Source organism: Hesperophylax consimilis, chromosome 8 (assembly GCF_061612785.1).
Source record: "Hesperophylax consimilis isolate HC1 chromosome 8, BYU_Hcon_1.0, whole genome shotgun sequence".
Lineage (NCBI taxonomy): Eukaryota > Metazoa > Arthropoda > Insecta > Trichoptera > Limnephilidae > Hesperophylax > Hesperophylax consimilis.
The window spans coordinates 25532586-25550885 of record NC_142843.1 but is presented as its reverse complement, the minus strand read 5'-3'; the positions used below and the strand labels follow the sequence as shown (position 1 = coordinate 25550885).

The 18300-nt window shown below is 34.5% G+C and overlaps 1 protein-coding gene across 1 annotated transcript in view; it reads left to right on the top strand.

The window, feature by feature from the left end:
- The window catches only part of w (eye pigment precursor family transporter white), a 38612-nt gene extending 23659 nt beyond the window's left edge, over positions 1-14953 (top strand). The window contains exons 10-12 of the mRNA XM_089634550.1: positions 10841-10946; positions 12571-12742; positions 14275-14953. Coding sequence (XP_089490676.1) covers positions 10841-10946; positions 12571-12742; positions 14275-14376 — 380 coding nt within the window. The 3' untranslated portion in view covers positions 14377-14953. The remainder of the gene's footprint in view (positions 1-10840; positions 10947-12570; positions 12743-14274) is intronic.
- The last annotated feature ends 3347 nt before the right edge of the window (positions 14954-18300 follow it).

Below are 18300 nucleotides of genomic sequence, written 5' to 3'. Positions count from 1 at the left end.
AAGTGTCCTATCAAAAATCATCGAAAAAATTGTCAAAAGTAGACTTATCTCCCATTTGGAAACCCAGAAGATTCTCTCGCCCAATCAGTTTGGCTTCCAAAAAAAAATTAGTACAGAATCTGCAATCTTAGATTTGACTGAGAACATCTCTAATAGCCTGGATGAAGGCGATTCCTGTCTAGCCATATTCTTAGACTTAGCCAAAGCATTCGACACGGTTTCCCATCCCATACTCCTAGAAAGGCTATCTCAAATAGGCATCCGGGACTCAACTCTTAACTGGTTCTCCTCATACCTAACTGGTAGATCACAAACTGTAAAAATTAACAACACAGCTGAAAGTAACCCTCTACCAATTCAATTCGGAGTCCCACAAGGGAGTGTCCTAGGCCCTATTTTGTTCCTCATTTACATCAACAAACTCTGTAACCTACCCATAACCGGAAAACTAATATCCTTTGCAGATGACACTGTGCTCATAGCTCGTCATAAAAACTGGAAAGAAGCATTTGACATAGCTCAACACGACATAGGCCTTGTAAAGAATTGGTTAGATGACAATCTCCTGACACTCAACGCTGGTAAAACGAAATTCCTAACCTTCAGTCTATCTGTTGCAACCCAACCTACTAACAATCAGAAAATAACAATTCACTCTTGTCCAAGACCTTATTCTTCCTGTACTTGCCCAAACTTAGAAAAAGTATCCCATATAAAATACCTAGGGGTCCTAATTGATCATCATCTTCGTTGGGATCAGCACTTAGCCAGCCTAACTCCCCGAATTCGCAAGCTCTGTTATGTTTTTCGAACATTAAGAAATATCCTTACTCCTACAATAATGAAAACAGTCTACTATGCTCTCTGCCAATCCCAATTAGCATATGGCATCATAATTTGGGGCGGTTGTGCACATTATCTTATTGATCCATTACAAAAAGCCCAAAAAACGATAATACGTACTATCAACAAGCGACCGACAAGATACTCCTCCACTCGACTCTTCACTGAATACAATGTCTTAAACATACGGCAACTCCACATAAAATTTACTCTAATGCATTTTTTGTACAAATATAAGAAAAAAACCCTCGTACACCACAATTACACCACCAGAACAATAACCAACCGACACTACAACGTCCCTACACTACATACCACGTCAGCTCGAAGACATTTCATGTACCTAGCTCCCAAAATATTTAACCTTCTCCCTGTAAACTTAAAAACCGAAACCCAACCCCATAAATTTAAAAAACTAATATCAAAATGGATAAGTTCACTTGGAGACCACAATATATAAAAATTGGTACATAAATTAAATTATATTATAATTTTATCAACTAATTATCAATTATTATTAATATTTAATACCATTTTTATTACTATAAATACATTTAGAAACCATGATTTTAATATTTGTAATGCAATTAAATTTGTATAATTTAATAACTTTTAATTTAATTTAATTTGTATATTTTTATTACTTACTTATTATTTAATTGTAAATCTAATTAACTTATATTTCAATCTAAATTGCATAACTTTATAACTTATAATTAACTTATTTTATAAATCCAATCTGTAAATATCACCCGCCATAACACAGGGACATCCCTAGCATGGCGGTTGAATTATCAAAAATATGTATAAATGTTCAACAAGTTCTTATAATAAAAAATAAATAAAATAAAATTTATTTTTTATTAAAGTTAAACATTTTTATGTTTACTGGACAGTGTTTTATGCAAAGCACAAAGGATAACAAATTATTATAGGCAATAATTATTAGCCTGTAACACAAAAATAAATTTTAAAAATTCGAGAGAAAATTAATGCCGCCGACGGGAATTGAACCCGCATCTTCTGACTGCCGGTCGGGTGCACAGAACCACTCAGAAGGTGCGGGTTCAATTTTCTAGGAAGATTTTTTGTATTCTATTTGTTTTTCAGGCTAATAATTATTGATTTTAATAATATTTAGAAAATATTCCTGAAACGTTCGCGGTACCTTTTTCTAGCCCATGACTCCGCCAAAGCAACAATGACAACCATTGGCTACACTTTTTTCGCTGGAAGAAGATGCGGGAAGCTTTTAATTTCTTATTAGAAAAATGTGACTTTTTTTCGTAGCTATGAGGTACGCGGAAGAAATTTTGGTAAAAAATACCTTTGAAACCAACATGACCGGAAGGAGTGTTATTCCGGGATTCAGTCTCCAGAAGATTGCCTCGAAGCTAGCCAACCTCTGGTACTAGGTATTCTAAAATATAAAATAAAAATATTATAAAACTCCACTTAAACTTATTAAAACGACTATTGAAAGCTTATATGTAGGTAAGAATATCTTATCTACTGTTAAATCTCGATTCGCAGGTCAATCGAGTTATTTACAAATTATAAAATTCAAGCCTCTCGTCCTTGACGGGATAATGTTCATGAGAAGTCGTCAGCACGTGTTTTACATGATAAACGATACGTTACAAGCAAGTTGTTGCAGATTTATGTATTTATTATATAAGCAGTAATCATAAGTGAGAACGAAAGCGTCTAGGTACTATAATATGTAGACATAAGCGAGGGAATTTTCCACTCAACCGAAGTTAGGAAATGTGTAGCTTGTTTACCGCGGGAAAAGTACACCGAGTATAACCACTGAACTATGATACATCACTGTTCATCGGTTCACCGCAGCATTATTATGTTTCTCGACATAAGACTCCTGATTTATTCAAATGATTTTATTCAGATTATTCACCTCGCTTAGTTGCATTTTATACTGGGCTCTGGAATGCTGGCAGAATCATGATCTGATTAAAATTGTTGAAAATAATACTTCAATGTTAGCCTTATTACTGATCTTACATAATAATATTAATTATAACCAAATATCATCAAAATATCAAATATAATTTTATTCAGTTTTTTTCGCAAGCCTTAAAGTTTACTTAGTAGTTTACCTGTCGCGTCTTATTTTATTTAATGTATATACCGCACAAGAGACCCATCTAGTCCAAGCCGTCTGGAGTCAGTGAGACTATGAAATCCCAATTGGGCTTTTTTTACATTAGCTCCCACACAGGAGGCCCTGAGGGAATCTAGTTCATCTAGGCCTAGCTCATCTTTGGCTCATCTAGCTCGTCTTGGGCCTACCTCATCTTTGGGGATCCTGTATTGGAGATCTTTCTATGGAAAGGTAGAAGAGGAAATTCTAGGAAGGAAAAAGGTGGGTAGGAATCTAAGGTTAATATGTTCAGAAGTGACGGACGTACAAATCCATTCCTCCCACTGCGGTGCAAGGCGATGGGTCAAGAGAGTCCTGCTGGAGAGGTCAAAAGATCTAACTCTCAGTCTCTCCCGTAGGTGGGCAAACGCTTCCGCCGCCAAGACCTAGACAAACCTAACCCTATGAACCCGAACATCCCTGCTAATTCACCAAACGTAGCGAACCACTTGGGGTGACATTTGGCAAGGGTGATAGTTATCCAGTGAATGATTGCTTCACAAATTGAGATATGTTGTAATTGGGGTATGTCGTGAGGCTGAATGTAGTGGAGAGGGGAAGGAGATGGGGAAGAGGAAGTTAGGAAAGGACCTGACTATTCAGATCTGGTCACCAAACACGAATAAAGCCATTTTTGAAGCGACGTTTCAATTCTCAATGGTGGTCTTACACCAGAAAAATAACACGTCGGGATTTGAACCCGCGACCACCGGATTGCTAGTCGAGAGCCTTACTCCTCAACCACGGAGGCCGTTATAAAATATATGTAATAAAGTGTAAAAATAAATAATTGTGGTTCGATAATTTATTACACTAAATCAAAAAAAATCCATTTATATCCTAATTATTGACACCAATGGTCGCTACTGCCGCGATGAGAAATAACGTTAAAGTCCATAAAAATACGTCGTGAGCTTTTTCACTTCCAATATGAACGGGGCTATTATTTGATAAGACAACCTGTCTTAGAGATATTTTGTATTTTCAACATTCTTACGCAACACCTACAACTGAGCGTGTTATACCTGATTTACCAACAAAAAATAGTGTTTTAAAATACAGAAATCTTGATATTTCAATGAATTAAATGAGATTTTTAAATAGCGAGGTCACTGCGAGAGATGGAATAGAGTTCATCGACTTGATTCCCTCGGTTAGATAATAATATGTGTTGAATTTCGTAAGCTCCATAAGTGTGTGATGTTATCAACATTTTATCTTTCTTTCATGCATATTTTTACGCAGATACGTCCTGTTCTGACTACCATGAATTATACAGGGTGTCCCGTAAGATGCGGATCAAACGAAGTTCATTTTCAAACAAAATGACTCCATAGTCCATACGTGGTCCGTTTCTCAACCCTTTCGATGTTATATCGATTTTTGTGTTTTTTTTAAATACTCTAACTAATTAATATTTTTTTCTAATTATGCTGTTAAATGATGTATCTAATCTAATGAATGTATTTTAGGAACTCCGTATTCACATTAGAACAGTAAATGGTAAATAAGTTTTTTGAAATAATATTTATTTCTTTAAAAGTAAAGCCCTTATAGCGTTCGAGTGAAGCTGACACAAAAATTATCATAACTTAGAAAGTTCAACAATAACTAAAAAAAAAACTTGTCCATTTTATTTTGATTCTAGCAAAGTATAACTCATTGGTTTACACTCTATTAAAAAACTATATGAATATCTTACAAGTGTTTGAAGCTTAATTTAATTTTATTAAAACATTTCAAGTTTAAAGTTTCTTATAAGTTAATGTTAAAAGATTTTATTAAAACTTTTCGTGTTTAAAGTTTCTTTTAAGTCAAAGTTAAAAAAATTTACTAAAACTTTTCAAGTTTGAAGTTTCTTAAAAGTCAAAGTTAAAAGATTTTATTTAAACTTTTCAAGTTTAAAGTTTAAGTTAAAAGATAGTCACCCAACTTCGTTTGATCCATAACTTATGGTATATCCAGTTTATTAACATAATTTAACTTATCTAGGGTTCAGATCAGATAGAAACCATCTTGATCGGTTGACAGTTTTCTATTTTGAAATACCAAAATAAGTAGTTAGTGACGTGAAAGTAATTTCTTCACAAAAGCCATCAACATAATTTCTCAATACAACGTATCAAGTTGACAAGTTCCGTAATTCGATCCGTGTGTAGTGTTATTACCTTCCTATGTACCACGACTTATATGTACTCTAATATATGTGACGTAGATTAGACATAATATGACACCTTTTTAATGGACAATAATATGTACTCGTTGATATTGATAATGTCGTCGATAGTCATTTTATAGCTGAAGCAATGTGTTAAAATTGTAATTACAATTTAGGAGTTGGGATAACTGCTTTCTGAGCCACGTGTTTTATAAAACCTCAATAAATATTGATATTTTTAGACTAACCAAAAGTCTGTGCGTATTTTGTTTTTAAATTCCTTTTCGGTAAATTGACAGTTTTAATTTATTTTTATTTTGTACGTGTCTAGTATACAGGGTGTATCGGCACTAACCCGACAAACTTTAACCAGCTATTCCTTAGCACATTTGGAGTAAAAAATGTTATGTACACTTTGCTGTCCGGTAACATTTTTTTTCTTTTAAAAACAAAAAATAAATAAAATTTCCACACTCCGCTACTGCCCACAGTATAGGGGTAAAATAATTGGCAACGCCGCGCTACTGTCATCTCTTTCACACATATTCTGTCTCAAGTCCCGTGTGGTTCCCGCCACCCCGTCTCGTATCAGTGGTCAGTGCTGTTTTGGGAGTTCGCATGTCATCAAGTTTCTAGTTTCGTTTTTGTTTTGTTATCTAAGTTTTTACTGTTGAAATATGCCCCTCAATTATCCACCTGCCGAGCAAGCAGATATTGTTTTTGTTTATGGATTTTGCAATGGAAATTCACGAGCAGCCGTAAGGGAGTATCGCATGAGGTTTCCTGGAAGACGCGTCCCACACCATGCTACCTTTGTCCAGGTTTGTACCCTATCAATTGTTTATTGAAACTATTTACATTCATTGATAATGCCAAAAAGCGCTTTTGAAATTTAAACTGGGAACATTAAAAACATAACAAGGGGCCACCAACTTTAAAAATGTAAATTGTACTTTAGGTGATTTGTGTTCAGTGGTCACTAAACGGCGTTTTAAAAAGTTAATTAATTTTAATCTCTAATAAATGCATCATTCACTGCAATTGAATTCACTCCCTTTCTCACCATGGGATTATTTAAATTACTTGAATTCAATTTCACCCCTGTGAATCCAAGATATCAACCGTACCTAGTTAAGAAAATTATAATTTAAAACACTTTGTTATACATTTTACTATAAAAAAATGAAATAAATGAAGAGAAAACGTAAGTTTTCTGATATGTGCCTAAAATAAGTGTTCTTTAAAAATAAAATGAGTGAAAAAGCCCGCGATTGTTTATTTGACATTATTACTGAGCTGAATAATAAAAGCAGTTGTTATTTGTTGTTTTGTTTCAGATGTATCAACAATTGCGTGACTGTGGCATCGGACGGATTGAAGGCGCCGGCGGAGGACACAACATCGTTCCTGTGGCAGTTGAGGAGAGAATCCTGAACTTAATTACCGAAGACCCCACGCTGTCCGTGCGTCGGGTCGCTCTGATGATAGGACACAGGGAACACATGGCGGTATGGAGAGTTCTGAAGAAGCACGGGCTCAAACCTTTTCACTATAGGCGCTGCCAAGGCCTCATGGAGAATGACCACTTTTCCAGAGTCGTGTACTGCAGAAGAATGCTGCATAATGTCATAAGAGATGCAGACTTCATGAAAAACATATTGTTTACCGACGAAGCACAGTTCACTAAAACAGGAGTGCTAAATGTGCACAACTTGCACCATTGGGCTGAACAAAACCCCAAGCTTGTTCGGGAGTCGTCGAGCCAGGACAGATTTTCCATCAACATGTGGGCAGGAATCCTGGGAAATCAAATACTCGGTCCAATCGAGTTGCCTCCCAGACTAAATGGACCGATGTATTTGGAGTTCTTACAAGTGCAACTGGGCGAGATTCTGGAAGATGTGAACCTCGAATTACTACGGAGAATGTGGTTCCAGCACGATGGAGCCCCACCACACTATTCGATTGCCGTGCGGAACTACTTGGATGTCGAGTTTCCTGGTCGTTGGATAGGCCGTGGAAGTCCGGCCATTGCTTGGCCACCAAGATCACCCGACCTGACCCCCCTGGATTACTACCTGTGGGGGGCTCTCAAGGAAAAAGTGTATGCTAAGCCAATAGCCTCAAGAGAGCAACTGCTCGAACGAGTGATGGAAGCCGCTGCAGAAATTAAAGCAAATCCTGCAAACTTAAATAATCAAAATATAACAAGACTACACGCTTGCATCGAAAATAATGGTAGTCACTTCGAACAAATGCTCCAATAAAAAAATTAACATAAACTACATGTCCGCATTTTCATTTATTATTTATTGGTAAAATTCTCACAATGTCATTCATTTACACATCAATATTACCTACATATCAATATTTAATAAAATCTGTAGAAGAGTATGCCCGTCGGCATTCAACAAGTTTTTCGACAAGTGTGTCGAAAAGCGTCTTCTCTCTTTCCTACACACTAAATATTAATGGTTAAAAATGAGACGACTGATGCTTGTAAGCGCGCCAATACGTAAAAACAACGAAACTCGAATAAGAATTGCCAGGTGGGTTTTTTAATCGCTTTAATCTGACTTTAAACAATAATTAAACACGTAAAAATTATTTAATATAATATTACAGTACAGTACTTTGAACCTTCGCAATAAATTTATTTGATTTTAAGTTTAGTTTGTAGAACTCCATTTCAATTTAGAGATTTTTTTTATTTTAACAGTCTTATTAAAAAATTTATAAAAACAGTGTGTTTATAAACAAGTTCTGCTAGTTGTAATTATTATTACGCGTGACAGCTGTTTCACCTTCTGACGGCATTATCAAACTTTGGTAAAGCCACTTACAGACGACGTAAGTGATAACTTTCTTTTTTTATTATTCTGGCTTTATTGATTTCCGAGTAAATTGTCGTAAATTATTATTTGCTAATCCCAATATTATTTGCTAATGCTAATAATTAAGTGAAATTTTAAACAATGCAATAATAGGATTATTGCATTGTTAATTTCACTTAATGTCGTTGGTATTTCCAACTGATGACTCAGGGGTTTATTTCCCTGAATAATTAAGTATTTTGGGGTCTAATTATTATGCATTTCATTACATCCGATAATTTAAACAATTTTTATGTTGAATTGGGGTAAGTTTTATGGCTAAGGGAAGGAGTGGAAGGTGAGGAAGTACCTGGATATTCAGATCTGGTCACCAAATACGGCTAGTCATTTCAAGCAACGTTTAAATTCTAAACCTGGATATTCAGATCTGGTCACCAAATACGGCTAGTCATTTCAAGCAACGTTTAAATTCTGAACCTGGATATTCAGATCTGGTCACCAAATACGGCTAGTCATTTCAAGTAACGTTTAAATTCTAAACCTGGATATTCAGATCTGGTCACCAAATACGGCTAGTCATTTCAAGCAACGTTTAAATTCTGAACCTGGATATTCAGATCTGGTCACCAAATACGGCTAGTCATTTCAAGCAACGTTTAAATTCTAAACCTGGATATTCAGATCTGGTCACCAAATACGGCTAGTCATTTCAAGCAACGTTTAAATTCTGAACCTGGATATTCAGATCTGGTCACCAAATACGGCTAGTCATTTCAAGCAACGTTTAAATTCTAAACCTGGATATTCAGATCTGGTCACCAAATACGGCTAGTCATTTCAAGCAACGTTTAAATTCTGAACCTGGATATTCAGATCTGGTCACCAAATACGGCTAGTCATTTCAAGCAACGTTTAAATTCTGAATTAATTAATCAATTACGAAAAAGCGTGGGGTTAAGAATATTTTTTTTAAATTATAGTTGTAATTTATTGTCGATTTTTTAAAAAAATTGCGATATTTTAAATAAAATTTAATAATTATTGTTTAAATAAATTAGCAATCTGGCAGCATTCATTTGCAGGTGGTCAATCCAATGCAGTCATGACGTTTGTGTGAGTGCTTTCCTTTGTCTCAGTGTGTTGCGCAGCAGTTTTATATGAACCGTTTTTTGATTCATCGGGATTGTTTTTAAAACTATACATTCTTTGTACCTTCAAATTAGTGGAAATAAACTTAAGTGTGTCAAGCTGCTCGTTATATTCCGGTAATTCTGGAAGGCTTTTAACATAAGCAATAATATTCATAAATCACATTCCGCGAAGTTGTAAATAACTAAATTTATTAAAAAATATACGTTGTAGGATAGCCTAGCAAGTAACATTTTGACAGAGCACTTACGGTGATTTAAAAAACAACGGCGCTGTTCAAATAATCCAATTATTATTATTGATAAGTACCTAAGTGAGGAAAATTGTTTTTAAAAGTGCTCAGAATTATTGGACTTCGATTATAAATTCAGGAAATCTACTAATTAGTTTCTTAGTTTCAAAATTAGACTATTTAATACGTGAAACGCGTAAGAGGTGAAACCAAAGCATTCCAGAGGTGAAACAATTTAGATACAAAAATAAAACTGATGTGTACAATACAAGAAGACAATCAGTGATTCGCATACGAAAAATGTGAATAATCATTATTGTTAAATAAAATATTTCTTTTCTGGTACTGGATTATGTAATACGGGCTTCGTTCGCAGCAACACGCGAGAGTTGCGATGTTGCTTTCAAATTTTGACAAAGGATAAAACAGTGGTGACATGTGGTGAAAATATGTTTAATTAATTTTTTATTAAAAAAAAACGTTACCGGACAGCAAAGTGCACATAACATTTTTTACTCCAAATGTGCTAAGGAATAGCTGGTTAAAGTTTGTCGGGTTAGTGCCGATACACCCTGTATAATCAAAATATGACGAATAATTATGGATTTCCGCCTTATGAATGTACCTCTAATAAGACTACATATAAAAAATGATGATATTTAAAAAAATTATATAATTAAAAACGGTCATGAAAAGTAAGAAAAACATTCACTTGGTATCTCTAATTGAGATGATATATTAAGGCAATGCACTACGTCGTGTAATATTTTGAATCGAGCCGATATCATTAACACACCTTACGTAGATGGCGATAAGGTTTAAATTCCCGCTTCACACCATCCACCTGTTTTGAATTATGCAAAAAAAAAACATGGCCAAAAAGTGCCTTTTATTTTATTTTGTGGATGTTCAGGCACAAATATTTAAATGTTTTTCGATCATTTTATAAATAACTTAATTTTCCACATTATACAATAAAACCATAACCGAAAATGGGTTCGTAAGTAGGAGATTTTGAACTTTAAAGCAGTTTTCATAGGTCTATACACTATTTTTTTCTGGGCTTATAAAAAGACTTATCTAAAAAATACTCTATTATTTCAAAGGCCAGGATGTATTCTACTCACAGTATTTAATTAAAGTATCTGAAACATTTCTAGGCGACCAAATTTTAGAAACCAAAAACACATGATTTTAAATTACTACGTAGTGCATCGCTTTAAGACAAGATTTCATATAATAAAAAATTAGACATGATTTCTGAAACCTGTAAGTGTATAAGTGCGATTCCTTCAAAATAATTAAACATAAAGGCTTACAATAAACGAGTTGTTTAGCAGTTTTGGTATAGGTAGGTCTATTTGGTATGGGCTTTGATATGGGCTATTTGGTATAGATAGGTCATTGGTACCTACCGATAATCGCATTGAATGTGTGGTTTAACTGTGCATAACTTCCTGAAGGTTACCTGATATCCTGCGCCAGCCGAAGTGTGTCCATGGCCCTCTCCATCGGCCCTCCCGTCATCATTCCCTTCATGCTGTTTGGAGGCTTCTTCCTCAACTCGGGGTGAGTACTGACTACTGACTACTGACTACTGACTACATGCAACCTACATAACATGGAATGTCAGGCTCTTTTGGTTCTCAAGATTGCTGTATTTAGAGAATTCGTCTGGTTGCAAAAAGTCCTGGCGTTCTAATTGAGTCAAGGAAATTTTTTTGATAATACCCAATATAAAATCATAACGGTGCGAATGCCAATAAGAATTCACATTCAGATTCTTTCAATTAAAAAAATATTAATCACTCTTAACCACTCCATCGTTAATAATTGAATAACGATTAATGAGACCTGTCACTTGATGATATCATACAGGGTGTCCGGAAACTCGTAGTACAAGTAAGAAACTGGTGAATCCAAAGATATTAGAAGAACGAGATGTGGTATGAGCAGTTCATACTGTGTGGAATTGTTTTGCCCAGTGTCGCCGGTTTTGTTCACCAATACTACTGCACACCTTCGCTTACGCTAAGGTATCCGCACTAATACATCGAACAGATTTCTGTGCGTACACGTCCCGATAGTATTCAAAGTACCCTAATTAGGTAGTACTCCGCCTACGGTCCGGCGGCCAACATAGCATATCTCGTTCTTCTAATATCTTTGGGTGAATCTATATCACATAAAGAACCAAAAAAAAACATTTTTTTCGATCGGAGCAAATCGATTTTTTTTTTACTTTTTCCACTATTTCGGCAACTAAAATGTTAAAAAACTTTTTGAGCCAGGTCTACCTTTCGACGTACTTAAAAGACGTTAAATAGCTGATATTAACCGAAAAAATCCAATTTCCCACTCGATTTACTTGAAAGAAAAGCTCAAATCAAAATATATTTATACCACAAAATATACCCCAAAGATGATGTAGTTTCACCGGCTTACTATGATTTTCCGGACACCGTGTATACAAGAAAGTTGATAGAGCTGGTAACAGTTATTCGAAAATTATTCAGCAAACTAACACGTTGTACCGATATTAATTATTATGAAATAATCTTTTTTTAATAAAAGTAGATTTTTTTTAATAAGTATGCGTTTTTTTCTAGGAATGTTATATGTTTGTCGCTTAGATTACACAATGTATCTTACGCAAATATTTACGCGTAACTGTAAAAAAATATTTCATTGTTAGAGCAATCTCTGAAGTATTTTATCATACTTTTTGAGTTTTTGAAAATAAAATAAAAGGCATCACATTTATAATAAATAATAATATAACTGTGATGTCTTTTCTTGGTCTACGTAAATTATTTTGAAAAGTTAAAAATAGCTGTATTGCCCTAGAAATTCTAGACACAAGAAGCTGTGGATATTTTATAACGTCAGAGCTCAATTTTTGGGAATTTTTGGCAGACAAAACAATTTATTTGTCTGCTTTATAGATAAAATTATTGTAATTTTCTTTTTTACAAAATGACGAAAAAATCTTCACATTTGGCTACAAAAGATCTCCACAGTAACTACGAGACTAACTAATAACACATCGATTCGATCTTCGTGAACTTTCCAATTATTTCAAGATTCATACTCCCTCAGAATATTTTTCCACACCCTTATTGATTTCATCGATCCATCAAAGTATTGAATTGCAATGAGTTCCACTAATAAGTATTCTCCCCGCCATGGGCAGTTCCGTCCCCGCGTACCTGGAGTGGTTGTCCCGGCTGTCGTGGTTCCGCTACGGCAACGAGGCGCTTCTCATCAACCAGTGGTCGGGCGTGGACACCATCGCCTGTACCCGGGCCAACTCCACCTGTCCCAAGTCGGGCCTGGTCGTGCTGCAGACCCTCAACTTTTCAGAGGTTTGTATTGCATTCCTACAACCCTACAACCATCTATTAAAGCAGTCATTCCCGAAGTGGTATATATCGACCCCCAGGGGAAATAGGAAGTTTATTAGATGTAAATGGGGATCCACTAGAGCCTTTTAAGCCACATTTTTTTGGGAATGTCCCTTTTTGTGGTTTACGCTACATTATGTGCGCATAAATTGGGTGTGGCATGTACGTTTTACATGTTGGGCTGACACACTACGCTATAATCTTCCTCAGAATAGGGGGTCAGATCTTTCTTTGTATGATCGATGGGATCTGTCACTTTGACAGATGACAGCCGCGTAATAACAGCGCTCCGTTAATTGTTCTCACCCATCCTCCTGCCGTAGGTAGGAGAGGGGTTCGCATAATTTTTAAAAATAGTTCGGCTGGCTATCAGATCACAGTGCATATCATCGCCACGCTCACACTTATAACACACCATCTTTTTAGGTGTGATAGATATGTATGGGATTATATGGCGAGCAATATGGAGTTATATAAAACGCTTTGAAATTATAGCTTAATCTGTTATTCCCTTTAATGGGGAATGGTTTCAGAACGAAACATTGAAATATTGGGGAATTAGTGCCTTCTCTGAAGTTCTCTAGCTAACAGAAAAAATCGGCACGTGGTCTAAGGGACAAAGTACACCATCCAAACAAATCCACAACTTCTCGACATTCAAAATGTTAAAATCATTATTTATTTATAATAATATCGCCTATTGGGACTTTTACATACATATGTTTTTATATAAAAGTAGTAAGCATGGAGTAAATTTAGCTAATTCAATTATGTATAACCCACGAGTGATACAGAAGAATAATATTATGTTTATATTTTTAGTAATTATTTAGAGGGTAGGTTATAATATATTTTTTAAATATGTCAATACTGTAGTAGGTACCAAAGTTATAGAGATAAAATTAAACACCACAATGGTCATAATATTATTCATGTTGACAATTACTTATATGTTCTTAAAATACATATCTATTCATATTTTGGCAAGTTGTTGGTGAAAATCGGTATTATATGTGTAAAATGAAAAACAAAGTACTGCAGGAGAAAGAAACTTTAAGCCTGTGACAGACCGAACTATATTATCGTGGCTTGGTCCATTTCAGCACATCGCTCGCTAACATTCCCATTGGTAGTGAATAACGAGCGATATGCTGAAATAGGCTAAGCCATGATGCGTATAGCGTAATGTATCGCCTACCTTATGGATTTAGCCAGTTGGTACCTACCTACGATTTGCATATATTTTTTGGTTTATAAAACGAACATTGGTGGGCTTACGCCTCATGTTTATGTGATAGTTAATTAAGCAAATATTTGAATAAATTTTCACATACATCAATGAATTATTCTACCATCAATAAGAATTAAGATTAATTATATAGTTATTTTCTTTACATGATGTGTGTGACCAAAAAGACAACAATTATTTTTCTACGTTTTCTAAACACGTTCTACGAGAAAACGATTTGTTTTTTATAATATTCTGTTTTCAGGACGACTTTACAATGGACATCCTCTTTCTTGTCGGGCTGATTGTTGGATTCCGGTTCCTAGCCTACCTCTGCCTTCTCTCAAGGACATTCCGCACAGAGTAGGCGGTGAACTTATATCTAAAGAATATTAATAGAATACCATTACATTACTTTGTTATGAAAAGTTGTGTAATGTATGATTTAAAAAAAACTTAATTACGGACTGATTGATTTGATCATAATATATTATATATCATATTTGAACATTGGTTGAAATTTTTATTATAATTCATATTACTTAAGTGTAAGTAGGTACCTACATAATAAATAAATAAATAATATTTCCATGGTGTACATACTTAAATATGTTGACGGTCTGTTTATAAAATATAATTACATCCAAAGATTTATTTTATTGCATTATGATATTATTCTTGTTAACAGAAAACAAATTAAGTTATTATACAAATATATACAGGATGTGATATTATTAGTAAAGTGCTAGTCCGTCAAATTATGAATTAGGTGGGCGACACATTACGCTGTACGCATCGTAGCTTGGCCTATTTCAGCATATCGCTCGCCATACACTACCAATTGGAATGTATGGCGAGCGATATGCTGAAATAGACCAAGCCACGAGAATATAGCGTGGTCTGTCACAGGCATTATGGTAGTTTTAATAATTATTTATACTTTATTTTACCTACTCAATTTTATTGCAACTCTTTATAGACTATTACTTTGCGTGTATAAAATAAATTATTTGTAAAGTATGAAATTATGTTTCAATCTTCCTTTTTTATCTTATCACACCAATAAAAATATATTAGTAAATTTTGTTTTATTTCTATGAAATTGTTCATCAAAGTATTCCCAAGCACAGCAATCTATATATAATTTTCATGAAAGTATTTCTAAGCACAGCAATCTATATGTAATTGTTCATCAAAGTATTCCCAAGCGCAGCAATCTATATGTAATTGTTCATCAAAGTATTCCCAAGCACAGCAATCTATATATAATTTTCATGCAAGTATTCCCAAGCACAGCAATCTATGTGAAATTGTTCATCGAAGTATTCCCAAGGACAGCATTCTATACATCTTTGAAAGCTTTGGTCAACCATTTCTAAGATAATGAAAGAAAATATTAGGAGGACCTTTTAAAAGATATATTCCCCGAATTTCGCTCAACTGAATAATTTATGATTTGTTCGTTTCTTCAAAAAAGATAATAAAGGTAACCTTTAACCTTAATACATATATGTATTATTATGTGTATTGTTTGAAGCAATTTGGGAGGCGGGTATGGGTACCGCCGCCCCGGGAACCATTTATTGGATAATTAACACCTATGCCATAGATCACCCCAAGTGGTTCGCTATGTTTGGAGACTTAGCAGGGGTGTCCGGGTTTCATGGGGCGAGGTTTTTCCCGGTCTTGGTGACAGATGCGTCTGCCCACCAACTGCGTGGCAGGCTGGATCGGAAGAGACTGGTTGGGGAGACCTTTTGACCTCTCCACCGCATATATCGTACTGGTAAGATATGTGTATACAAATCTTACCAGTAAGATTTAAAAAATATTTTTTTTTACAGTTTTGTGAATAGTAAAAAAAATGTTTTTAATTTTCTCTCGTATAACAATATAACAATACCAAAATTTCCACTGAAATCATTGTTTTGTAAGAAAGATACTGAAATACTTACCTACTTAATTATAAAGCATACCTGTTATGTAACATACAAAAAATGAGGAATTATACAATTTGTCCAAGGATATCTCAATCACTATTCTCTTTTCAAACTTTCTTCAGGCCCGAAGGTAACATAATATTGATTATTCCAATTCCAAAAAGGTAATATGGCCACCATTTTGAACTGGAACGTAACAAACAAACTTAGGTACTGACAGTTGAAATGCCCAATGGTCCGGTTAAAATAGGACTTACCTACGCTCAGTCAATAAAAATATTTTATTATGTTATCCGGCATTATCATTTAAATAATGACATTGGTATCTAACCTCTTACACGGTAAAATGTGAAGATAAAAATAATTATTAACCTTTTAGGTACTTATGTAAATATTTACGTAACCAAACATAATGAATTCCATTTATGGTTTACCCATCTATTATACACTCGCATGGCTTTTGCATAAATTAGTATTAACGAGATAGTCGAGCTTTTAAAAAAAACATTTATTTACTTCTTATGATATCGGTAATCAGTTATTACTACTTGCCCGATTTTTATTCTATTTTATATATATTTCTTTACTGGATGAGTTAAAATATGTAACTAATATAATGGCGTCTTGTACATACTTCAAAATTCTGCAGCTCATGATGCAAGGAGATAAATGAATATTGCTTTATTAAGAATCTCTTCAAATTAATCGTTATCCGGTTAAAAGCAAGATTGAAGACCCTTTACGAATGAATAGATAGGTTTCCTGTCAAACTTTTAGTAAAAGCGGAATGTATTATCGTGATGTCGGAACACGTGTTCATTAAAATCCTAATATTTTCGCATTTTGTCATTATATGTCAAGGCAAATGCAGGTGCATGAACACGCGTTCCCATATTTTAGGAATATGCTAAAAGTTTATAAGGAAACGGCCTGCAATCCCGTTTTTAACCGGATTACGAAAGTTCTTAAGAGATTTAATAAATCAGCAATTCTCACTTTTCTCCGTGCAGATGTCATATTGCCAACTTAAAATTATTTTGTCGAGCTTGAGGAACCAGTAAAAAAGTGGGCAAATTTGTTGACGCCAGGGCTTACTGCTCGAGAGTTCTAGTTCAGATATTAAATTAACAAATTTTTGCTTTACATGATCATGATGAGACGGTGAGCAATTTTGTTGATAATACTGGACGTAGTAGTCATTCATAATCTACATAATTTATAATATGTACGAAGTTAATGAAATTCCTACTGGTTTGGATATCATTAGACAAAACATCTTAATTTCGCTTTTATCTCTAATGTCTTGTTATCTCTTACGCAAGACGGTTGTACGATGCAGGTTATCTAATACATAGATAAAGTTAATACACTTAATAATTATTGCTAACAGGTTGCAAGAAAATTACCATTGAACACCATTAAAGAAATACAGTTTTTTTTCAATGCATTGATTAAATCATGTTTTGTTCTATTTACCGTTTGTACAAATTAAATGTAATAAATTAGTATAGAATATGTGCTACTATGTATATTATGGACATTGCCACATAATACAGATGAGGGGAGGAATTCAAACAACGTTTCAATGGTGGTCTTACACCAGAGCGGTATTGAGATTATCTTCCACTCTGAGACGTGCCGTAAATATACTATATATTATTTCAAACAAATAAATTGTGAAATTAAATTTAAAGCGCACGCTGGGATTTGAACCCGCAACCTTCGGCTTGCTAGTCGAGAGCCTTACCCCCCGACCACGGAGGTCATAATTACTTACCTCTTAGTATAATCTGCCTGATTCTATATGTAAGTAAGTAAATGTTGGCTAAATTTGTAATAGAATAATCAAGTAATATGATCAGCCTATAAAATTTATATCGTGCAGATAAGTTACGCAAATGATGGGTGGCTACATTGGAGATTGTCTGCGCGAGAGGAGCGTGTATTCTGTAATGATGTGAAGGCAAACATGTAGGCCTTTTTATTCAACTCCTCCTCGTGTTTTGATTAATCCTCGACTCGAATAACAATAACGTACATCACACATAACTTCTGACATAGAAAGGAACTTTTGAAGTAATTTTATTAATCCGTAAGGGTTATATCAACGATATAACGAATACAGAAACATTTTGCAATATTATAGGTGAATAAATAGTAATTATAAATAAGTCTTACTCGATATACAGGGTGTCCGGGGGTAAAGTGCGCTAACTTCGAGAGGTTAGACAACTTCTTCCATATGATATCTTCGAAATTCCAATGTTTGTTTTCCCATACCAAAAATTCCAATTCTTAACTCAACAAATACCTTAAAACCTTGAAATTTCTAAAAAAGACATATATCTTTT